The sequence below is a fragment of the Corvus kubaryi genome, unplaced genomic scaffold (genome assembly GCF_017639235.1).
Source record: "Corvus kubaryi isolate FWS band 111438036 unplaced genomic scaffold, C.kubaryi_AGA036_p1.0 65379, whole genome shotgun sequence".
NCBI lineage: Eukaryota > Metazoa > Chordata > Aves > Passeriformes > Corvidae > Corvus > Corvus kubaryi.
In genome coordinates this window covers 114605-139785 of record NW_024581960.1, presented here as the reverse complement: position 1 = coordinate 139785, position 25181 = coordinate 114605, and the positions used below count along the sequence as shown (strand labels likewise).

General features: G+C 40.1%; 1 protein-coding gene across 2 annotated transcripts in view; it reads left to right on the top strand.

The window, feature by feature from the left end:
• The first annotated feature begins 698 nt into the window (after positions 1-698).
• Positions 699-25181, top strand: part of LOC121673394 (ephrin type-A receptor 7) — a 137904-nt gene continuing 113421 nt past the window's right edge. For both annotated transcript variants that reach the window (XM_042046683.1, XM_042046682.1), the window contains exons 1-3: positions 699-1009; positions 4999-5063; positions 9344-10013. In XM_042046683.1, the coding sequence (XP_041902617.1) occupies positions 913-1009; positions 4999-5063; positions 9344-10013 (832 nt within the window). In that variant the 5' untranslated portion in view covers positions 699-912. The remainder of the gene's footprint in view (positions 1010-4998; positions 5064-9343; positions 10014-25181) is intronic.

Genomic DNA, 25181 nt, shown 5'->3' with positions numbered 1-25181 from the left:
CGGGGCGGAAAACACGAACGCAACAGAGGGACGGGATCCCAAGTGATGTCAGCCCCGAGGAACTTGATTTTTGTGGCAGGGCTGCCTCGGGGCACCATCCCACAGCTTCTGCTGAAGTTTTTCTTTCGGTGGCAGTAACCCAGGTGCGCGCTCAACCCGGCCACGGGCGGGCACCGCGCCAGGGCATCGCCGGGACCCGCCGACGTCGGCTCGGCTTTGGGCTCTGGCCGGACCCTGGCCGGGACCCCTCTCTCGCGCTACCCCGGCGGCTGCGACCCGGGAAGAGCACACGGAACCCTGAGGAACGGATGGACGGACGTCCGCTTGCTCGCAGGACGATCCGGGCGGCCGCCTCCAGGCGCGCGGGACAGCGCCGGGAGCGGCCCGGGCTCGGCTCCCCGCTCGCGGCTCGGCCCCTCCGTCCCGGCGCGGCGCCCCGCGCGCAGCCCGCGGCTCCCCGGCACTGGCGGACACCCGACACTGCCGCGCGCTCATTGGCCAGCGCCGCCGGCCCCGCCCCCCCTGCCGCGGCGACTCAGGGGGCAGCTCGGCCCGCCGGCCACCGACTGCCGCTGCTGATTGGTCGGCGGTGGCTGTCGGTCACGTTGAGGGACGGGCCGCCCCGCCGCTGAGGCCCCGCCCCCCCGCCCTCATTGATATTATCGGCGCGCGGCGCGGGCGGCCGGGCTGCAGTCGGGGCTGGCGGGCGGCCGGCCCGGTGCGGGAGCCGGGCAGCGGCGCGGAGGTGGAGGAGAAGGAGGCGAAAGAGAAAGGCAGCCTGGAGGGAGGGAGCGCCGACCCACAGACTAGCACAGCAAATTCTCCACCGTCCTCTAGCACCCACCAAGCGGCGGCAGTGGCAGTGTCTAGAAATAGAGAGCTAGAAATATAAAATCACCCCGCTCCTGCACCATGGCTTTCCAAAGTAGGCTCCCTTCTTGGATTATTTTGTGCTCCGTCTGGCTGTTCCGCTTTGCACACACGGGGGAGGCACAGGCTGCAAAAGAAGGTAAGGTGATGCAGAAAACAAAAGTTTGGGCTTATTTATTGCTTTTGCCCACGAAGTCTATGTGGTGGCTTAGCAGGGGACCTTCCTGCCCGTGCCAGCTGCTTGTCAGCCCCCCTCTCAGGAAAAAAAAAAAAAGATAAAAAGACTTTTTAGTTGAGGTGGGAGGGAGGAAAAAAGCACGGCATTCACTGGGGGTTGTGCGTGTGTATGTGTGAGGGACCGGGACAACTGCCTTTGCTCCCAGGAATGAGGTTTGTGAGGCATTTGCACGTGATGAGTCGGAATGGGGCTGGGAGAGCCCCCGGCCCGGGGATCCGTGCAGGGGAGCGTCGCTCTCCCGTGCCAGCCCTGATCCTCCCTAGGAGGTGCAGGGAGGGCGGGTTACCTCGCTGCTCCCTTGGGCAGGGGCTGGGGGCTGACTTTTAGGGCTCGGGACGTTTGGTGGGAGGCAAGGCACGGCGCGGGGCTGGGGCTGCGGGGCGCTCCCCGCCGCTCCCACCGGGGGCCTGCAGCGCTCCGGCCCAGCGGGGCCGGGCACAGACCGCGGGAAGGAGCATCGGGGCGCAGTTTTGCGTGTCCCGGCCATGTCGGCTGGACAGGTATTTAGAGGGGACATACGGCCTGGCGTCGTGTACCTGCAACGTGTGCTCTCCCCCGGCATCGCTAGAGAGAGGTTTAGGGATGGGTGTTTTACACTATCTGCGTATCACAACGGGGCTTCCCGGTTCCCATCAGTCCAATACTGGTATCTGTGTAAGGCGAACCCCGCACATTTATTTCCGCCGCGCACGGAGACAATCCAGGCAGTTTTGTATCAGAGACTGATGGAGGTGTTTAAAATCAATTCACAAAGCCCATCTGGGAATCTCTTTTTTCACGCTGAGAAAATCTGAAATGATTTAAAGGAGCGCCCTGCTCGCGCTTGACAGCCGAAGGCGAAGGTCCGTCTCCATCTTCGCGGGGGGAGCGGGAGGGGGGACGACACACGCGACATGACAGGCAAGGGGGAGTCAGGGCATTTTCGGTACCTCTGCATATGTATACGTTTGGGGTTCCCCAACCCCCGCCCCCCCGCCTCAGCTGGATGCATCAGTATTTTTCATCAAACCTCTGGCATGCAATAAAATATCATTTGGAGCTTAAAGAAATACCTCAATTAAAATGTCCTCTGCCATTAAAAGACGAAGTCGATGGCGAGGTTAGAGAGGAAAAGAGGAGGGAGCCTTTCCGTAGCAGCATTTCGAAAGTTTATTTGGAGGGGCTGTAAAGCAGACACCCTCACACGGGGAGCACTAACGCGTAGCCGTGGGGTGCGGAGCGGGGAAGAGCCGGGCAGACGGACAGGGAGGCAGGCGGGGAGGGTGCGGACTGCCTGCCCCGCTCTGCCCTACGGATTGCTCCGTGATCGGGTCTATGCCGGTGCTTCCCAGCAGTAGCCTGTCCCGGTTTTTTCTGTATTATACGTGTGTGGGTGGTTATATATATGCATCTATACCTAGGAGTGTGCATGTATAATGTCTGTATATTCGGGGAAAATCACCTAGCCAAAGGAGGGTCAGGAGGGGGCGAGCGGCAGACAGGGATTGATAGCGGCTACCTGCTGCAAGCACAGAAAACTCCGCGGAACAGAGAAACAAAGAGAGGGTTTAAAAAAAAAAAAAAAAAAAAAAGGAAGTAACTTTGCAGGTTCACCGCGGGCCTCGCCGAAGGGCCGGTGGCGGCATCAGCCCCGCTTGGTTTCCTACCCCTCCCCGCTGGGTACGGAAGGCGGATGGGAGGTGTAAGAGGCTGAAAAGTTTTCCGAGTTTCCCTTCTGTAGCTCAGTAGAAACCGCGGTGAGATGCTGGAGAGGAACGGGGCAGGGTCCGCCTGTCTCTCTAAGCGAGGGAGTGACCGCGTTACCTGCGGAGCCCTACGCCAGCGGCCGGGACCCTCGTGGCAAGCGCAGACACGGGGAGAAGGCTGTCCCTTCGCTCCATGGCTGCGAGAGCTCGGGGCTCCGTTCTGGGGTCGCTGCCCCGGGCGCTTCCTCCCAAAACCGCGGCTGTCGGGGGTGTGGCGGGGGCAGCCAAGCCCCGCTCTTCGGCAGCCTGCGCGCAGCTCCGCGCAGCGCCCGGAGCGCGACTGCGGCTCCCCGCGGAGGCGAGAGGCCGCTGCTCCCCGCCTGCGCGGAGCCCCGCGGAGCCCGTTCTCCGCGGCCGCGCCCCCGCGTTTCGCCCGCCACCTCTCTGCCTCCTTTCGCTTTCCGCCGCGCCGCGGAGCAGCTCCCCCGCGGAGGGACCGCGCTGGGGTCCCAGTGCTCTCCGAGCACAGGAGGCTGCGGATCCCCCGCGGCTACGGGCGGAGTGCGCGGGGCGCGGCGCTGTTCCCCCGCATCTCTTCCCCGCGTTGCTGAACGAGCCGTGACGGCCACGGGGCTCCCCGGGCTGGGAGCAGGGCAGCAGCCGCTGGCTTGGAGAGCTCTTCCCCGGTAACTTTGGATGCCAGAAGGAACGCCAGGATTTCTTTGCCAGGGGTGTTTGCAGAGCAGGGGTTTGTGTGTTGGGTTTTTTTTTTTTTCCTGTTTCTTTGTGGGTTTTCTTTTTGTTTGTTTTGTTTGCTTGTTGTCTTTTCTTTCTCTGATGTGCTCACCCGTTGCTACGTGATGGAGAATTACTGCCAAATAAAAAGTATAATGAATTGCAGCCATAGTGTATTGTGCTGGTGCTGAAACGGTTAAATTTTTGGTGGTACCTTTTTTTTCATACCATTATAAGTGTTCTTTTTTAACAAGCCACTTATACCACCTGCTTTTCTAAAGAAAGTGTTACAAAGTAAAGCCCCTTGAATCCAACCTTAATGATATAAGCAGGTAATCTTTCTAGAGGGAGACTATCAAACTTCCTTAATGAGTAGTTCCACTTCATTACTGAAATACAGGCCTGGAAGCTACCGTTTTGTGTGCATCTAACATTCCATGTATTACTGTATGAAATAACTTTTTTAGGCATCTTATCTTTTTAGTAATTCACTGAAATTTTGTGTTAAATTCTGCTTGGAGAAAGAACCAAAGCCAGAATTAAAATTGTTTCAATAGACCTGACAAAAGTTGCTTCAAGTTACACCCTTAAGTCACACATCTAAATATCTTAGTGCATAAATGCTATGTGTAAAGCTATAAATAGCTTTATAGCTAAAGATATACGGAATAGGTTAAAATTAGGAATTTTACTAAAGAGTTGGTTTATTAGGCTGTGATTAACCACTTTTGGAGGTAGGGTTACATTTAGCTGAAAATAATTGTGGTGCTGCTAGAACTGATACATTTGTGTATATAAATGTCACCATGACATGAAGATTTTAGGAAGCTATTACTATAAAGTGAATTAGTCTGATTTTGTGTATGTGAGGTGTGAGGTAATTGCAGAGTCTTTTTTTTTTCTGTATTCGTGGTTGTCATTTATTTGCAGAATTATTGCATTATCACCAAAGGGAAGTATTTTTCACTTTGACACTCAAAAAAGACCATTGCTTTTTCAGTGCGACTCTCGGCAAGGTATAGACCAGTCCCGTCTAAATCGGTTTGGAAATGTGTTGAAATGTTTGTGTGTCTGTGTGCTTTAAGCTGATTGTAATAACCAGCATATGGAAAATGTCCTTATGAAAAAGGAGAGGGAGGGAGCATGCATCTTAATGACTGATTAGTAGCACTTCAGAGCACTAAAAAACCCCTCACTTTTTTTTAAGCAATGAAATTATAAAGATTTATGTATATCTGCTTGTATGTGAATGGTACATAATTTAATTGTCTATTTACAAATAAATGCCTAGTTGTGATTGCAGATAATTTTTTTAATAATATGAAGAAGAAATATTAGTCTTTACAAAGATTATATTCATTCCATCACTTTTTAAAATTCTTAATTTGTTCCTTAGTTTTATATCCCACCCCTTGTTATATTTAACAAGCTGTGGAATTTCATTTCTTTCTTTTTTTTTTTTTTTTTTAGTAATATTGCTGGACTCTAAAGCACAACAGACAGAGTTGGAATGGATTTCCTCTCCTCCCAATGGGGTAAGTACTACAGGCAAAACTTAAGTTCCTAAGGATGAGTAGTTATTTTACTGAAGCAGTTGAAAGACCTGCTTTAAACTAGCTCCCTCTCGTATTTCTTTCAGTAATCATACCAAGTGTTTATGGCTTCATTTTTAGAATTAAACCTCAGGTTACAGTGTACAAATGTACAAGCTAATTAAAAACAAGTGGCTTTTTGGAAACTTTTGGTACCTTTATGTTTTGTAGTGTATTTCTTTGTGCTGTACAAAGGATTACACTGTATATTTGTAACACAGTATTTTAAATCACTTCTTTTTTCTTCCTTTAGAAACAACAGATCTGCTTCTGTGTGGAAACTTTCTAAAAATATGTTTTTAATTTTCTGTAGAATGGGTGATCATAAATATGTTTACGATGTTTTCTTTGTAATTGAATAGCACAGATTCAAGTGCTCTAAAATAAAAACATTTATATTGCAGATGTGTTTGAAATGACATTCCAAACTTGAAACATCCCTAAGTCTTGAGGACCTCAATATCTGGAACTAGGCACGAATTATGTGGTTAAGGCCACCTCCAGCTTGCATACAAATGAATCTCATGGCACTCTACGAAATGTACCATTGTAAAATACATCATTATAAAAAATGAGATGTTTAGAAACATCAGTGTTAGTGTCTTATTTATTGTATCTGTAAAGTTGATAAATGCTGCTTTCAGTCTGAATTAGAAGTGTTGAAAAACCTCTTCTTCCTCAAGCCTTGAGGAAGAACATTTTCAGAAAGATATAATGGATATACTGTCTTACCTTAACTCAGTCCTACATGAACTCATTCTGACAAATCATAAATTATATGAACAGTTCTTGCTCATGGAAACAGTCTTGCTGAATCTTTTGTGACGCCTTGCATGAACAAGAACTTGAGGGATCAGTCCCTTAATCTTCAGTGCATTAAGAAATCTGGAGCCAGAAGAGCGTGAAGTGTGAGTAGGGATGTAAAAGTGTAACAAATCCTTTAAATAAGAAGAATGAGAATGTGAAAGTGTCTTTCTTTAAAACCAAGATTGTAGTATCAATGCCAGCATAAACTGGAAACTAATCTGAGGACTTCAGAGGGAATGTAATGCAGGCTCAATGTGTATGATGGCTAATAACCTCAGCATTAGCATTTTGCACTGATTGAAGCCTTTACCAGAGGTGTTTGAAAGATTAGCTTGGTGGCACTTATATTGAGCTAACCTGTAGATAATGAAAGACATGTCAACACATGTTACACATGTCAGCGTACTGAAAGATAAAAGTAGAGTCAAATTCAACAAACAGTAAAAGGCAAGTTCAGGGGTAGAAGCTGATTTCAATCAGCAAAAGAGAATCAAAACTAATGGCTAGATTTGTATGTGTGAATATGTTCAGAAAAAGTTGCCTGTAAATTAACATAAAAGTACCATTTTAATAATGTAATTTTGAAAATAAATGTTTTTCTAGTTTTAATTACTGAATTATTTACTATGCAACAAAGACACTGTGGGAATAGACAGAAAATATTGAGGGAAACTAATGCATCATCACAGCACAGAATATATCAGTTAGACACTCGTTAAATGCCTCATTCAACTGCAAATGCTACATTTAACACTGTTAAGATAACTAAGAAGTTAAAGTACCATAAATTGAAACCAATAGAAGAGGGCATATTCAAATAGAATTGCATGTATATCGGCATATTTTGCAGTAGGACAAAGAAAAGTGGAGTTTTCTTTCTGTGAAATTGCTCACTCTAAGAAGACTTCAATGAATGGTGACCTCAGCTGCCATAGGTGAAAACATCTTGAAGTACTGATATTTTTTTTTTCCCCTTTCAGAGTGCCCTGATTACATAATTGCATCATGAATCATATTTCCTTATTTTTTTGACTTTGGGAAAGTATGAAAAAATAGTTCCAGTGCTTAATGCTAGGGATCACAAAAAGTAGCGCTTCTTGTGTGAATTTAGTTTTTTGTAGTATTTTCCTTGACTGTAACATAAGAATGTCTTTGATGCTAGCTAGTCTCATGTAGTGGGATTTTGACTCTGAGAAAACTCATTTGTATTGTATCATGAAGTGTAGGTTAATTTTGTAAAATTTATTTTGTGTGTTGCCTTTTTTTTTTTTGTTTTTTGGGGGGAGAATGGTGATTTTTTTTTTTTTGGTGGAGCAGTCCACATCAAAACTCAAGGAGACTGATTCTCTTGTGTGGTGCATGAGAGTTACTTCCATGTCAAAGATACAATGCATTGTCTTACTGAATATCTTATTGCAGAATCTGGCTTGGTGTCTTAAGGGAAGAATGCTTACACAAAATAAAAAAATAAAACAAAAAACCCCCCACACCATCTCAAAGAAACTGCAAAGGACATAGCACTTCCTGATATGAAATGGAGAATATGAAAATCACCAAAATTTTAGGTTTTGTGCCTTTTTTGTCATCTTGATGGGATTTTTTTTTTAATGGGGAGATGTTTTTTTTTATTATTGTGGTGTAGCCAAACCCCTCTCGGTCCAGGGCCCCTTTTTTTCTTTTTTTTTCTTGTTTGTTCTAGCTCTTATAGAGGTGAACAAAAATGACTCATTCAGCTCTAATAAATCTGTTACGAAGATAGACTTTATTTTATTCAGAGGTTAATACAGTTCCATATGCAATCACTTCAGTTAACTCCATGAGCATTTAATAATCTATTTCAATCACTTTATACCATGTGCATGTATAATGCCATATATGTATCTCATCTATATTAACTGTAGGTCCTTGAAATGGGCTTTGATATTTACAACTTCTGCGCATTTCAGCATCTGCAGCTGTGATATATTTTGTGGTGATAACTTCCAGCACCAATTCAGCCACATCTGTTTTTTTCTGAAACAGACAACAACATTAAAATGGTCTCATTTGCTGTCAAATAGGCTTACAGAGTAATGTACACTGTGTGGCTCCTGATCTGGGAAACTAATGCCTTCCATGTTTGGTTGCCGGTGTGAGGAATGTCAGTGGGTGCACAATCCTGCAGCGGTGCTGACTATACGAGTCCCACACAGCACTTAAGCATGTGCTTACCATTAAGCTCATAAGTACAGTCACTGATCTTAAGCATGAGCTTAAGTGCATTATTGACACAGGGCCAGAGGGCTAAGTGCCATCCAGGGAAGTCATGGTTGCCCGTATCCTGGGGTGACAATAGCTCAGCCCCCCTCCTCAAATTTATTACAGCTGCAGTTTCTTCAGGCACTGAAATGCTACAAGAAATGTGAAAAAAGGTGAGAAATAAGGATTGCTTTGGTTACACCTGGGCAGATCTGCCTGGTTGATTCCAGTGGAAGGTTTGCCATTGCTGGAGATGCAAATTCCCACGCTACCAAAGGCTGTTAAAGACTCTGGGATTGTTAAAGGCTTACCAGCTCATTACACAGTTGGTAACCTAAAGAGGGAACATCCACAAAACTCAGGCTTTGAACCAGTGAACTTTCAGTCATATGGGTTGTTTTTAATTCTGTGTGTAGTCTCATGGTTTATTTGAACTCCCAGCTAAATGAAGTTTGCCCCTTCTAACATGGGTGCAGCCACTGGATAAAAGGTGAGGTGAGGAGGAGCTGCCGCTTACCTTTCAGGTTGTAGATATAACAGAAGGTGGACTGAACAAAATGGAGACAACCAAAATGTTTTCTTGCTTTCAGATTTTTAATGCTGTCCATTTTCTCTTGCTCTCTCTTTATGCCACTTTGATCACATAGGGGTGGGAATCATCTGACTGATGAGTTTCAGGACCTTGATTCCATGCTTTCTGTACAACTGCAAGTTTCATCAGAAGTTTTACATGCACAAGTTTTATGTACTCTAATGCTAAGCAATTTCAGTTTCTAAGACTTCACTGATGTTAGGTTTCTTTGGAAGAGAAACTGCCTCCCTCCTTTTGGTCTTTGCTTACTCAAAACCATTGTGACCTTAAAGAAATGTGTGTGAGCTCAGGGTGAAATCAGAACCTGGTATGCTAAACAGCCTTTTCTGAAGCTGCCCTTTTGCAAATGTGCCCATGATATGACAATGATTTTTGAAGTTGTATGTGGGAAAGACATGAAGGGAGAGAGAGCCTACTCCTGCATTAATATATATTTTCTTCCTTTAGGTGCTTAAAAGTATTTTTAACAATAACTTACTGTTAAAAAGAAGGGAGACATGGGTTGTGTGAAGCTTTTTAAAATACACAGTAGTTACATCTGGTGACATACTTCTTGTTTATTACTAACTGTTTGTTATCGTTTTAGTGGGAAGAAATTAGTGGACTGGATGAAAACTACACTCCTATACGAACATACCAGGTATGCCAGGTGATGGAATCAAACCAAAACAACTGGCTTCGGACTAACTGGATTGCAAAAAGCAATGCACAAAGGATTTTTGTAGAACTGAAATTCACTCTGAGGGATTGTAACAGTCTTCCTGGAGTTCTGGGGACTTGTAAAGAAACTTTTAACTTGTATTATTATGAAACAGACTACGACACTGGCAGGAATATCCGAGAAAACCAATATGTAAAAATAGACACTATTGCAGCAGATGAAAGTTTTACCCAGGGTGATCTTGGGGAGAGAAAAATGAAACTTAACACAGAGGTGAGAGAAATTGGACCTTTGTCCAAAAAAGGATTCTATCTTGCATTTCAGGACGTAGGGGCCTGCATTGCTTTGGTCTCTGTCAAAGTCTACTACAAGAAGTGCTGGTCCATCATTGAGAACTTAGCTATTTTTCCTGACACAGTGACTGGCTCAGAGTTTTCCTCTTTAGTTGAAGTGCGAGGAACTTGTGTCAGCAGTGCGGAGGAGGAGGCGGAGAACTCGCCGAAGATGCACTGTAGTGCGGAGGGAGAATGGTTAGTGCCTATTGGAAAATGTATCTGCAAAGCAGGATACCAGCAGAAAGGAGACACGTGTGAACGTAAGTAAACACACAACTTGCTGTAAATTACAGGTCATGTTCTACCAGATTTTCTTTTTTTTTTTTTCTTTTATTTGCCTTTTTTTTTTTCCCCAAGAGAAATGCATCATCAGTCTGCTTTTAAAGTTTTCAGATCCTCAATCTGTAAAGTTTACACTGGTTAATCTAAATCATTCTGTCCGATTATGAAAATCAGTGGTTGCATAATGCACTTTCAAATTTAAAGAAAAAAGTTGAAGTTGTGAGAAGTAAAAAGATAGGTTCAGGACTAACATTATGAACTGGTTAAGGTGTCGTTTCTTGGAGCTCTTGGTAAGGCTGAGTAAGTCCTACCTATCACAGAATATTGTATCAATAATGACAGGTATGATTAGGTGAACCGTTTGTTCTTTCACATGATCTCTGACAGAATTCTAAGGAAATTAAAATGGATGTAGTAAACAGAATGGGGTGTGGTTGGTTAGTAATGAGAAGAATACACACAAAATCAAAACCGATCTAGAGATTTGTGTCAAGTGTGTGAAAATTCTAACACAAGATAGATATTTCAAACAGAATATCCAATTTTAAGAATAAAGTATGGTTTCCTTCTATAATTTTTTTGCACAAAACTAACTAGGCTTTTGGCTTGCAGTGGGATCATTGTGATTGTTTTAAAATAGTGGCAGATCAGAGACTATTGAGTTGTACTTCCTGATTCAGACTAATGCAGTTAACCATGTTCTTAGAATTCTACTTACCCTTAGCATTGCTGTCACTGGGGCTACAGGTATAAGACATTTCTGCTTAGCATGAGAAAGAATATTTTATTGTCTTTGCTTCCAGTAAAAATAAGAGAACCTGTAGTTTGTTTGAAAACAGCTATTTTCATGCACATTTAATACAAGGACTATTATTTTTATCACAAGATAACACAAGGAGTTATATATCACCATATGTTTATTGCAAGATAGGTAGACATTTGTTGGTGAGAAATATTGTAAGTGAAAAACTGGAAAAAAATACCCTACAAATCTATGAAGAGGAGAAACATACAATCTCAAAAACAAAGTTTGCAGCACTCACTGAGTCTGAGGTGCCTGTGTGAGGACTTCAAAATCTGTAGAGGATTAGGGACACCCTAAAACAAAGTAGACGAGTCTCTTTATTAATTGCTTGTCCTCATTAAAAAAACCAGTTCTGCTTTTGATGAGTTTTTACGAGGAAATTCAGTGGAAGGTGAAATGAGTGGAGTTGATCCGAGGCCTTTGCAACTCCACACAAATCTTTCATTGTGTCTGTTGGGAAGGGATGAAGTCTTATACACTGCAGAGGGTGATCTCATTAGGAGTGATTGTAATGTGAAAAACTTCCCTGACAAAACCGTTCAGTAGATTGTATTAGAGGTCTGTTAAAAATGTTAAGTGCTGCATCCCACAGAAGTCTGTGTTGAGGTTTTAGAATTTTTTTTTTCTGAGTGACTGATTTTTTTTTCCTTTTTTAAGTTAACTTGCTAGTTATCATTGATGTAATTAATATTCTAATTTTATTTGACTTTCAATAAGGGAGAGAAAATATCCAAAATATCCCCAGTGTATGTTAGGAAGGGGGTGGGGGACGTGAGCTGAGTGAGCATGGCGGGGATGGATAGAAAAGAAAGTGATGTTTGGTAACTGGAATTCAAGTAACCTGTTTATTAAACAGGCTTCTTAATTTCTAACCACGCTGATGTTGACAAAAGAATTAAATGATAACTTGTACTTGAGCCTGGTGGCGTGCTCATTTGCAAGAACACTTCCCATTTCTGGCTTGCTTCCAAAGCAATCGCTAGGAGAACACGCTACTCTGGAAGCAGTCCAGAGGATCATTTATGGTATTTTTCCTCTTTTCTTTCAGTGATCCTGTTAAGAGTTTCAAAACAAACTCTGGCCCCATATTGAGGCAAGCTAATGTGTTTGAGAGGGAAAAGGTGGTAGGCAGGCACTCGTCGAGTGCGTGCTGAGTTGGCAGCTGAGTCAGAATGATCTGGGTGACTGTGGCACATGCTTGTAATTGCTGTCTGTGTGTCCTGTCTGGGCTCGAGGATGTTATTAAGTATGATCAATTATGTAGTGACCGATAATACAGCTGGCACATTGATACTGCGTCTGTTTTTTGTGACAGATATTGAGAGAAACTTATCTGAACATTGACACTAATGCAACTGGCTATCTGTTTCTGTCAAGCTGTGTAACAGATCAAGCAGAAGCAAGTTGGTGTGTGCTTCTTAACCCAGAGCTTTTATAGCCCTGTCTGAGGGCTCACTTCTGCAGATACTTTGTACCTGGCATGCTGCGTGACTTCTTTGGGACTACTCAGGGCAGAAAGCATTGTGCTCTGTCAGGATGGGCAGAAGTCTGTGATTCTTCTCTCGCACTTGCTAAAGCTCTGCTGAATTAACTTAACACAATAGCATGGTCTTTTAAAGATACAGAATAATACCTTATCTAGCTGTGTTGTAGCAAAGGTAGGAGTAGATGGCCACATTGTAGTTCCAAATAGCTCTTCAGCCTGTAAGTCAGCAGGGATTTTCATTTGTGTTACGCTAGCTTGATTGGCTGTCTGTGGTTGAATAATGTGTTCCTTTTGCATACAGCTCCTCTCCTGTTTGTGAAATTTACTGAGTTCATATACTAAAACAATTGAATTTTGATTTATACACAAGTCTGTACTGAAGGGGTTTTTTGTTGTTTTTTTTTTTTAATGAATGTAAGTAACTTATAGTGCTGGGAAGGATAAGGAAGAAAACAGTTGTGAGTGGTGAAACACATAACCTGGAAAATGAGGTCCCATGTGTTCCCTCTTCATTGCTTGATCTTTCAAACTGAGTTTATCTTCTTTTTTTTCCCTTTTGGATGTACACTGATTACTTCTCACTATACGAGTACCAAAGAATCCTTGTGAGCTCTGTGGTCTAACATGTACATAAGAGAGCCAAATTTTAGAGAGTTCAGAAATTCAATTTAAAGCAAGATCTTAAAGCTGTGTGAAACAAACATGAGAAAACTAGGTGAGCCTCTGAACTTTCAGTTGCAGATTGTTTTGCTTATGTACAAGGAGACTATTTCTTCAGTGTTGATCTTAGGTCTCCTGGTGTGTAGCACTAGGTTTAGGTGTGGAAGTCCTGTATTTTAAATGATTATCTTGAAGGGAACCTAGCAGCGGTACCAGAAAGGTACTTAGACATATTCAGTTCTTTTAACACCATGTATTGCATCTGTTCTGGAAAAAAAATCAGCAGCCAACCGTCTGAAAAAACTACATCCAATCAACCAAAAAAAAAGCCAGCCACAAAAAGCCCATGGACTTCTCAGCAACTGTAGTGGACTCCCAATAGGTCTAACTTGGACTTTTTCTCACAGTGGAGTTCAGTTGATATGTTATGCATGTAAAGGAGTACAGTGCAATCAGTGATTGATATTTGAAGGTGAAAATAATTCTATGAGAGCTTTTAGTATAATGTATTTTCCATCTGTTTCATGTTAGTTGGGGGTGGAGAGGGAGAGAATTAAATTTATTCAATCAGAGCAGTAGAGTGATATTTCAGAAGGTAGGAATCTTCTCTTAATATTACTGAACTGAGAAATTACATAGATGACTGGGCACCAAGTCCAAAAATTCAAATTCATAGGGAAAGCCAAATGGGCACATTTTACTGTTAAATGTATTATAATACTGTATGCATTAACAGTTGTTTTATTGGCCTCGAAATGCGGAGGGGATTATAGCTATTTGCACATTTTGTCTTGGTGAGGTAAAAAGGGAGCTACAGGCTTTTCTTTCCAGACTTTGTCAAGTGCTATACACTGTGCCAAAGAGCAAGCTGCATCTGTTCCTTCTCTCTCTTTTTTTTTTTTTCTTCTTGGGACAAACTTTTTATGTCTTCGCTTTGTAAGATATTACTTGATAACAGATCCAGAAACTGAATTTGCCTTATGTGCAGCATATTTGTGGTAAAGTAAGTGTGGTTCTGGGTTTTTTGTTTGCTTGCTTGTTTGTTTGTTTTCTTTCTTGTGTGTTTTGTTTTTTTAATGTTACTCCATTTAGGAGCTGATGTGCCATGAATTTATTGGTAGAGGTCAATGAATTAAGACTGGAATGTGAATAAGTTGTCATTAAAACAAATATTACCATGCTTCTAAAAAGTTCAAGTTGCACATATTGTGAATTGAGTGTATGTAGAGTTCAGCTCAGGGAGCTTGTCACAGAAGCTGTGGGTGACCTGCAACTTGAGTAACCTATGCTGACATTCCTGCATTATTAACTTGAAAATTTTTTGCTTTGTGGAGATGGGGAAAATTTCAAGTTTCAATGGCATTTATATCATCAAGACTCTGAATGTTTCGTTTTTTGAAGAAGAGTTACCTTTCTTCCACTTGCCTCCAAAATTACTCTAGGGAAGAGAATGTAATTAGTTTCAGCTAATTGAACCTGAGCAGAGAATGAGGGTATCTCTGTGTCACTGAGTCTTGTCATTTTCTCAGAAGCCGGTAGAAGTTCAACAGCAGAGCATCTATCTCCTTCCCTTTTTATTCCCTAACATATTAAATAACTTTTCTGTTCCTTTTTAAATAAAGGTCAGTGGGATCTGATACCAGACACCACATGCAGCTGAATATAAACTATTTGATTAAAAAGTAGCATTAAAAGGTAAGTATCTTTGCAAAGGATCCCAGCAGCATTCCGGAAAATAAAGTAGAAACTTTAAGGTGAAAGTAAGACCTTCTAGCTAGATGGTCAAGAATTACTGAAGGTGTTTCTACCATGAAATGCAGAGCTTTGATTTCTGCTTCAAGCCCCCTTTGGAATTTGTAGAAAGTTGAATGTTTTGGCCATCATTCACCTTGTGGTCTTCTGACTTTTCCCCTCTTGTTAGAGAAGTGTGGTAGAAAGATATATTTTCTTGATATATCTTTTTTTCAGACCAGTCTAGTGTTCATAGAGAGGATAATCTTCACAAATTTATTAGTCTCTCTAAGTAGTTTGGATTTCTTTGACCTACTTTGTTTGTGTTCTTTGGCTTTTTGGATGTGAAAGCACAGAGAATAGAAAGGGAAAGGAGCTACGTTAAACATGACCTCTTTGAAAAGTGGTTTCCAAATGAAGCAACACAAAATGGCTAGTGTTCTCAGTGGTCAGGATTTTCCTGGAAAAAATGGTGCCTTCATGCTTCATGAAACCTGTTTCAGGTCTCTTCTGCATTGTGTTTTGGCCCTAAGATACAATTGATTTTTGGTAGTGTGGCTTTGCTGGAAGTATCTGAATTAGTTTGCTAAGTACGATTATAGGCAGTCATAGTTTTGGTGATACAGCATCCTCTCCCAAATGTGAAATGAAGATATAAGAGAAGTAGGGTGATGAGAAGTCGAACTGATAAGTAATGAAGGCAGTCAAAACCATCTAGTTTTCATTGATAATGCTATCAGAGTGATCCCTAAGATGAATTAACTGTAGAGCTACTGACAGATTGAGTTTTCAATAAACTAGTTGTTTTGCTTCAGAAGGGCTGAAAGAGGTGAAATAGCACACACAAATGGGCTATCAGGAGCCCAGATCCTAGAAGTGGAGTTGTTGGATAATGTAGTTGAATGTCAAGCCCTTTCCAGCCTTTCTTCTCCACTGCCCTCTGGCCTGTCCCTCTTCCCAGCTTCTGCTGTCTCCAGGAATTAATCTTAGTTTTGCATTTTGCTTGAGGTTTGATGAATACCAATTCCTTAAACTAAATTTGCTGCATGGTTGTTGTTTGGGTTTTTTTTGGTCAGATCCACTGCTGTGCACAGATTTTGAAATGAAAACAAAGCCAGCAATGAAATCTAAGAGAATTTTAGTAATATCTCCTTCAGTTACAGGGGAAGCACTAAAACTGTCTGTTTTACAGGTCTGGGATGCCACTACTGAATTAGCTACGGTTGCTCAACAGCTGGGCCCTTAACTCCTTAGCCATAAAGTCTGTCTGCTGTTTGTTCTAAATGAAGCTTTAGTTGGTATTTAGAAATGGAATCTCATCTTGTCAAGTCTGTTGCCCAAAACCATAAGTTTTGCTTCTGAAACAAACTTTCCTGCCCAGAAATCTTTTGTGAAGGGTGCAATAGGCATCTTACAGCTTTGCTATCATTTTCTAAGTTTGCTGTGTTTCTAAGTATAAAAAAGTTTTCCTACATGAAAAAGAAGCTGCTTGCTTGGAAATTCTGAGAGGTTTTTTTGGTTTGTTTGTTTTGGTGTGGGTTTTTTTGTTTTTGTCCAGGGTTTCTGTTAACCTCTCAGAATTAGGCCACTAAAAATAAATTTAAGTATTGTTTCATTTCTGAGTACAAATGGGAGAAGTGACGTATAATCCTCCTGAGGAGGATCATAATTGTACATGCCTTCCATTAAATATGACTGTTAACTTTTTAGAGAAAAAGCAAAACAAAACCCATCCAGAAAACAAAGTTTCAGGAATTAAAAAAAAGAGAGTTAGTAGGTTACAGAGAAAGTGTAAGTAGGGATCATTTAATGGAAGAACCAATCATAGAAAAGAGAAGAACATGTTAATAACTATTTACCTAATCTACTTTATGTATCTGTAAAACATCTATTATTTCTATAGTGAAATGCTGTTGAAAGTTGTTCAAGAAATCTGCAGTTCAAAGTATATATTATTCTCTGAAAATAAGGACCCTTAAGTAGAGGACTGAATTTGAAGTTTTTATTTAAGAAGTGAGACAACCATATGGAGAGAGCTATGTCTGGTACTGAAGCTGAAAAAAAAAATGGAAATTATGTGGGCAAAATGTTTGGTTAACTAGATTAGCTTTTGAATTTTGATGCATCCCAAACTTCCTCTGTTATTGTGAAAATATTGGCTCCCCAACAACAGTTCCTATATACTAAGCAGTATTAAATCCGTAAGAAAATCTCTCTGTTTTCACTTGGGAAACTGTGGAGATAGTTTCAGTGTAGGTTTTCAGTTAATATCTTGCTTATTATTACTTGAACTATAGAGTAAAAATTAATTATTGCTTCTTGATTTCTTAGCATTAAATGCTGGAATGCTGGCTTCCCTTATACTGTGCAGGCTCTGTCTGCAATGCTAATTTAGTTCTTAAAAACAACAGCCATACACAATTTATTGTGGATTAACACTTTTTAGATTAAAAAGAAATAAAACACGTTGAAACTAATACCTGCAAAGTCAAAATGGATCTTTTGAAGGGTTATAATGAGTTATATGTATATAACTTAATTGTGTTGTTTTTTGCCTTAGAGATACTATAAATATTACTTTTATAAAAACTTTTGAGAGTAAAATTGAGAGTAAAACAGTTTGTAGGAGTTTCCTTCAAAGAATTAGAAAACTGTGTTCAGGGAGCTTATTAAAAGCCAAACAAGAAAAATATGTATATGATTTCTGCTTTAATCCTTCACAGAGTGTTGTGGTGTCAAAGAGAACCAAAAAAAAAAGGGCAGGTTCACTATTTAAGTCATCATGACCTGTCTTTAATTTCATAAAAAGAAACCTCTCTTTAGCAGAATGGTGTGTCTAATTTCTTCTATAACATTGCATTATTGTGAAAACAGCAGCAATAGCATAAGACATTTTTAGGAACGCATTTCTCCTTAATTAGATAAGCTTTTATCCCTGTGCACTTCCTAATCTTTGTGCTGCTGCTGTCTGTTGCAGTGAGTTCTCTTGTCCCTAATATTAATAAAAAATATATGTTATATGTGAAAGTGAATAGTATCCAGTTAATAGTTCATGGCAGAAACTGGGGTAATTTCATGTTTCATTTCTTGCTCTCAGACGTATCAGCAATGTGTGCCTGGTGGTTCTAGAGAAAGTATTTTTGTATATTTTTCCATTAATGACTGTTTCTGAATTCATAGAGTCTCCCTAATAAACACAACACACCAACAAAAAGGAGAGTGTCTGTTCAGTGTTTAACACTCTTTTCCTTCTATTTTTCTTCATTAAGAAGAGATTTTCCATTAGGAAAAAATCTCTCTTTGAAGGTATATGCTCTTTGGAAAATTTTGCTTAATATCAAGCTAATTTATAATTCTAAGTCAGAGTAGCAAAGGCAACCAAATATAAAACTTGTGTGCAATAAGAATTGGGCTCAAATATTGTATTTCTTGAGTTCAGATCCTGTCAGTGCATGTACCTGTACAGCTTTATTTAGCTGGGTGGCCCCGCTGCTTGTCTTGAGGACAGTAAAGTTGCTCACATCTATAACAAACATCAGTGTTTTTTACCCAGGGTAATTTGATACTTTAACCTGTTAATTTTTATGATTTGGATTAGTTACATGTGTCTCTTGGCAAGACGTGGCTCTCCTGCAATAATAGTATCAAGCATTTTTCCAATAAAAGACTAATTAACTCTAATTGTTAGTATATCTGATACCAGTACATACCTCAAATGTGTGTGATTGATGGGGGAAAAAAAAGGAAGTACATGATTGAGAAACATAATTACCATTAATATTTTGCAATGCATTCAGTATACATAAATGCAAAAGTTATTTCTTGGTGTAACTGGGAGATACACTGAGGCTTTTGAGAGGCTGGAGTAAGTCTACAGTAGGCTGGCTGCTGATTGGTTTTTTTTGGTTTTTTTTTTAACAAAAAAAATTCTGATACTATGTATTACCATAAATAGACTGGCTGAGAAAGTGTAAAAATGGGATTTCTACGTTTCACTAAACAATTTATAAGTATTTTAAGGAAACAATGCCTAATGCAGGAAACTATCTGTAGAACTGCAGGCTGAGGCACCATCCCCAGAACTTAATGGCAAGAATTCCATTAACTTAATGAGAGTAACATCATGTGATGATGTTTTCCTACTGAGAAAAGTGCTAAAGTTTTAGGTAAGTGTAAACATATACATAAACTTGAAAATTTTATGTTGATGAAACATATTTAAATGCATGCTTTATTAGAATTTTCAGAATTGTAATACTGTGCTGCTATAAATGTATGCAGAGAAGTGGATATAAACGGGACCCTAAAATTCCACTGATGGTATATCTCCCACTGGTGAGATGTATAATCTTGAGCATGATTAGTGGCTATAACTTCTTATTATTCTTTCCCTGCATGTAGTAAATGTGATATATCATGCAGTGTAGATGACTGGTATTCATTTTACAGTGGATGGAGCACAGTGGATTAAACTGGGACCGGGGGGGTGGCCCTTGAAAGTGATGTTTGGAGGTCTTCTGGCAGGTGACTAATATGGTGGCCTTATGTAGCCATATGCATGTGACCTGCTGTACATTCCCTTCATCTTACTGGATGTGTTCTCATAATGTGACTAAACTGCAAGCGTCCCCTGACAGTTGATAGAGCTAGTTTTTCCTCAAATGACCGTGTATATGCTTTATTTCCAGTCTTATAATAGAGTGTAAATGCGCGTATTTTCCTATAGAAGCCTAAACCCATGTGTATTAGAGGGCAGGATGTCCTTCATCCACTTGTGATGGACCATCAAAACAAAACTCAGGAGTTGTATGGAGCTTGTATTAATGACCTGATCCACTTGACCTGAAAAGTTAGAATGGTATGTGGCCTCCAGCCCTCCACATCCCTCAGTTTCTCAGTTTATGAGCTAGTGTTCATTTGTGAGTAGTAAGCACACAGTAGTAATTTTTAACTTCCTGAGTGTGCCATCTTTTTTTTTTTTTTTTTTTGGCACTGAACTATTTTATGGGTAGATTTTGAGAAGAAATGATACATTTAATGAAAGTGTGTGTGGTGCCTATTTGTATCAATTTGTGTCCACAGAGGGATATAGTTGGTGTTGAGAAACTCATTAAATCTCTAATTTAAAATATTGGAACCCTTCCTTAACTACCCTGAAAATTCTTAAAGAATATTGGCAACTGAGACTTTATAAGTAAATTTTTTGTATTCCTAAAAGTTGGACAGTTTGTGTGCCGAACAGCTCAGCTCTGTTAATGCTGGAACAGATTGCATATTCAAAAATTTTTCTGTGGAACATGGTCTGAGTGGGCAACATGTGGCTGTGATCACTGGCCATATTTACATGATCTCACTCAACTCATGTTTTCCAGGCTTAGGTCAATTATTTTTCTTGCTGAGGAGAATTTGAACTTGGATCTCTTGCTTCAAACAGGGCGTGTCTATTAACCAACACGCAGTCACTGTTAGAAGCTTTTATTAGCTACTGCTGAAACTTGTTCTTCCCATGGTGTAGCAGTTATAACCATTCACATGGAGCGATGGATTCCAGTCCCTTAGGTTTTGAGCTTTCTTTTTTATATAAATATATATGTTTATATGAATGTATATAATATATAAAACACACAGACATGCATATAAAATATGAACCATTTAATCTTGACTATTTGAGTTCTAGTGTTTCTAAGTGTTGACATAATTTTGTTTTGATAATTATTTGCATTGTGTATATATGTATGTATGTATTAGGTGAATGGTAGAACTGGATTTTTTATTTATACTACTGATTTTTTATTTGTGTATAAGAGTGACATGTTTGTATGTCAAAGCAAATGGAGATGTATTGATCTTTTCCCTTGTTTCTGTTAGACTGTATAGTTTTGTTTGAAGTCTTAAAACATCAAGTAGGAGAATGTTAACTAGAAAGAAGAAGATTGCATGGAACAGATAGTATTTGGTATTTTGTTTTTAATTGCTACATAGAAATAGTTTTGGGATGTGACTTTCAAAGAGAGAGTATTCTTACTTGATTTTATTGTCTTGGATCAGGCCCATGATACAGCCTCTTAGCTGAAATCAAGCATTGAATCTTGGATATTTGATTTGTCATGTTTCAAAATGTCAACATTTTTTTTTCTGATTGATTTATTTGCACAATAAATGAATTAAATAACTCTTAATTTTATTTTTTTGTTCAACTTATTGGAAAGGTTTGTTCTGTACCAGTAGGTCTTCAGGAAAAAAACCCATTCATTATATTATTTACTGAGTATATTATAATTGTGACATTTTTCTGTGCTGATTGTGCAAGGACACATTTGTCTGTTATACAGACAAATGGACAGCTTTCAAAGTGTGGTCAGGTTTATTGGCACTAACTAGAAAAAAAGAGTAGTGATAAAGTCCTTCCAAATGATAACTAAAGGAAATGGACATTGTTTTAACTGTTAGCAAATCCCAAGGCTCCACATTGTCACCTAATTATCTCACCTATGGACATCTCAGCCAGATTTCATCTGCAGTCTGATGCTGGGAAGTGTGAAAGTATCATGTGCTTAAAATCATAAACAGGGTTGAAAATCATGTCCCCCTGTGCAGATGGAATAGGATTTTCAATCTGTGATCTCTGACTGTTTCTTCTCCTTACTTAACACCTATAATTAGTTGCATATCACTTAATTTCCTGATTAAAAGGCATATTTTTTTTTTCTTATGATGTGTATGCTTGTCTGCCTGCTTTTGTTTGTCAGTTAAAATAAGTCTCTACTTGGCCTATTATTGAAAAAGTCTTGTCAGTGGAATTGCTAGTGAGTAATGCTGGTAAACAAGGGAGAGAAATAACATCTTTTTAAAACAGTTTTTCTTTTCCCTAGGCAAATGCGACATAGGAGGAGACAATGACATACCTACTTTTGATCTTTTGTCTTAAAGATTTTCTGTCATATTTAGAGCTGCAGTCATTGTATTGTGTATTATTGTTGTAAAAAATTATGTATCCAAGAAGATAAGATTCAAAATTCCATGACAAGTAGAGATGAATGGTTTTTAGAAAATAAAGCACAGGCTGATAGCACAAATGATGTGCAATATCTAAGTAAGGGATTTTATTTCCTTAATACAAGGACTAAATGAAAATGCAATGCCTGTTGTCACAAAACAAACCCCACTTTTATAATTCCACCATTTAAAGACATTTTGTATGTTTATGCAGTGACAAGGGTATTCATTATTAATTAACATTCAGGAGATAACTGTCAGTTGCCAGTCAGAGTGGAGCTTGGAAGAATGTTGACATTGATTGATGGACATGTTCTGGGACTATGCACAAACAACCTGCTCAGGTCATCTGAATACATAGAAACATTACAGATCAGCTCTACATACACAAAAAGCTTGGGCTGTCCTTCTTTCCGAAGGGAGGATATCCTTCCATGTACCCTAGACTCACTTGATTTGTAGGTTAAGCCTTCACTTTCCTGCACTGTGGTCACCAGTTAAGAAAAGTTCAGTTTAGTGTGGTAAATATGGGTAACATGTCACTGTTCTGTTTCTAGCTGTTTGTAATTGAGGTGCTTAAGCATTCAGCTTGAAGCAATATTTTTATGTTGCTTTCTGAAGTGCTATATGTACTTACCTAATGGATATATACTAACACAATTTTTTCTTTAGGCAAAAGAAAATCCCCAACTCCTAATTTATATTACTTTGAAATGCAGAGATGGAAGAGGCTTTTCAATCCTGAAATCTCTATGGTCTCTTCGAAGTGAGTTTTAAATATCTGCAGTGATATCAGTTGTCTCCATCTCCTGGAATCAGTAGTGTATTTAGATTCAGTGGAACGAAGACATCCTTGTGGCACCCTCACACCTCCTTTCAAAGAAGGATATAAGCAAGCTCTTAGTGTGTCACATACCAATTCCACTTGCCCGAGGCTGAGTAGCCTGTGTGCTGTGGGGAGAGTGTCTGAAATCCTCCTGCTTCTTGTGGTGGGCACCTGCTCGTAGAACAGTGGTAGTACTTAGCTAAAGAAATTGGATTTGTCTTGTCTTCTTTAAAATCCCCATAACTTTCAGCTTTGGGAGACACTGTAGTTCCACCCACTCCAGATGGAAGTAGCGTGCTGTTGGGAATCCCTTGCCAATCTCTGTCCCTGGTAACAGGTTCTGAAGCATATTGGTGAAATCTGTTGAGAGCTGTTATAATTTCATTTTTGTGTGCCAGTTTTCTCTTTCCGTGTTTCTTCCAAGTACCTGCGACTGGGGTTCCTTAATGCTTCTTTGGGGCTGGCAGAGTATTCCAATGAGGCAGAGCTCCCTGCTTTTATCCAGTGGAAAAGGGCACCACAAATGTTTCTGTTGCAAAACTGCTTATTTTCCCTTGAGTAAAATCTTGCTTGCTTTATTCATAAAAAAAAAAAAAAAAAAAATAATGAGTCCCTTGGGACTGCTTGTGAAAGTAAGAAAAACAGGAATTGGCCCCATGTCATAACCATCTGTTATTAACACAAAGAGCAAGGGCCCAGTCTTGCAGTCCTTGCTAAAAGCAGTTTGTTTAATAGGAATTACTACAAATATGAAAAATGTGTGTTTTACTCATTACTGTGACAATATTCCTTTCCAGTAGTGAAAAAAAAAGTCATCATGAATCTTGGTGTACAATCACACAATTGCATTATTTTATATTGTGGTAGGCTGTATGCAATAAACATCTCATTCCAAGAAATATATGTATTGCAGTATTTTCAAAAAATCACTTCAGCTACTTTCACACATATTTTTTCATAGTACATCTTTTTATTTTATGGCTGAATTATGACTGGGTTTTCTTTTCTACTGTTTTTATGACTGAGGTAAACCTTTTTTTTTTTTTTTTATAGCAGCTAGTTTGAAAATAGTGCCATTTTTCCCCTCTCCTCCGGCAGAAAATGTTTGACTTTTTCCTTGATGACTCCCCTGCCCCAGACACACACACTCTCCAATCCCCTCCCTCAATTATAACTACAAGCATTACTGGAGAAATGAAATAATTTGATCCATCTTGCCATGCCATGTCATGGCAGAGGTAGTTTTGGTTGCTGTTACTTCTGTTCATTATAGGATGAACTGCTAGGCTGGATTGCATTTTTCTCCCCCCAACTTTGTGACCTCCCCTGTATTTTGTATTTTTACCTTCATATTTGAGAGAATTATTCCATATTATTTAATACAAACCCCATATCTCTGTAAAGGATCAGCTTGATGTCTTCCTGTCCATTTGCATTTCCATCAGTTCGTAGCTAGTTTTGAGAGTTCTGCCAGTCCCTGCAAGATAACTTGAGCCATGGGTGTTAATAGGAGCGTTTAATCCATGCTCCTTTGCTTCTGGCTATAAATCTGTTAGGCAGAACAAGGGCTGCTATAATCCTGTTGATTGCACCTCAGTGGCAGGCCATTCCCCTGGCAGGCTGTAGTGCCTTTAAGGGTGGCTTTGAACAATCGGTCTGGCAAGGAGCACATGCAGTGCGACCCAGAATCTGGGAAAATATATAAATTATGATAGGAGGCTGCATGTTTCCATGGTGCATGCAGAATGACAGGAATTGCTATATTGGATCAAACAGGTGGGTTGTCAAATCCATTACTCTTTTGCCAGCAAATGTCCAGTAGCAGATGTTTGGGAAAAAAAATATAAAGGAACGTCAGTTTTGCTTTTCTTCAACCTGAAAGCATTCTCTGCAGCTCTATTATGTCTCCTTTATAGCCTTTCTCCAGTCGTTTCATCATTCAAATGTTAGAATGATTGTTTTCATTTCATGTAATAGATATGTTCTAATCCATATATACTCCTAGTGTATTTTTGTGTTTTTTCTTAAGTTTGTGGCCTCAGATTTAAATAGACTGGAAATTCTACAGATATTTGCATTATTAGCTATTCAAACCTTAAATTTATACTTTGAACTTGACTGAAAAGCCCCTTGAGGATCTGACGTAGAAGCATACACAGTAACAACAGTAAATTGATTTTTGTGCATTTGGAGATGTAGATTTTAAATAGTTTGATTGGGAAAACTAAATTAATAATTTGTAAACTATATGTAGGACAAATGCAGTTGAATTTTATTACAGGAACATTACAGCAACTTCTTTATTTATAGACACATTGAGCCATTGAAGGGTTAAACCCCACCCCCCCAGGCAAGCAGGGTATCACTTTCCTTAAAATGCCATTGGGAAACCGAGATAAATGGTGAAGCATTTTCTGTGTTGACATGATGTTCGCCTGTCCGATTGCATCCTTCCCAACAGACAGCAGAGAAGCAATTACAAAAAAAGACATCTGTGCCAAGGTTTGGCTAGCCAGAGAGGGCAAGCTCTTGTGTTTAAGAGGTAGAGAATCCAATCGATGAAAATGTCTGGGCCTGTTAGCACCAATAAAGCTGAAGGCCACTGGGAAGCTCAGAGAGGGTCTTTTGTTGCGGAGATAGAA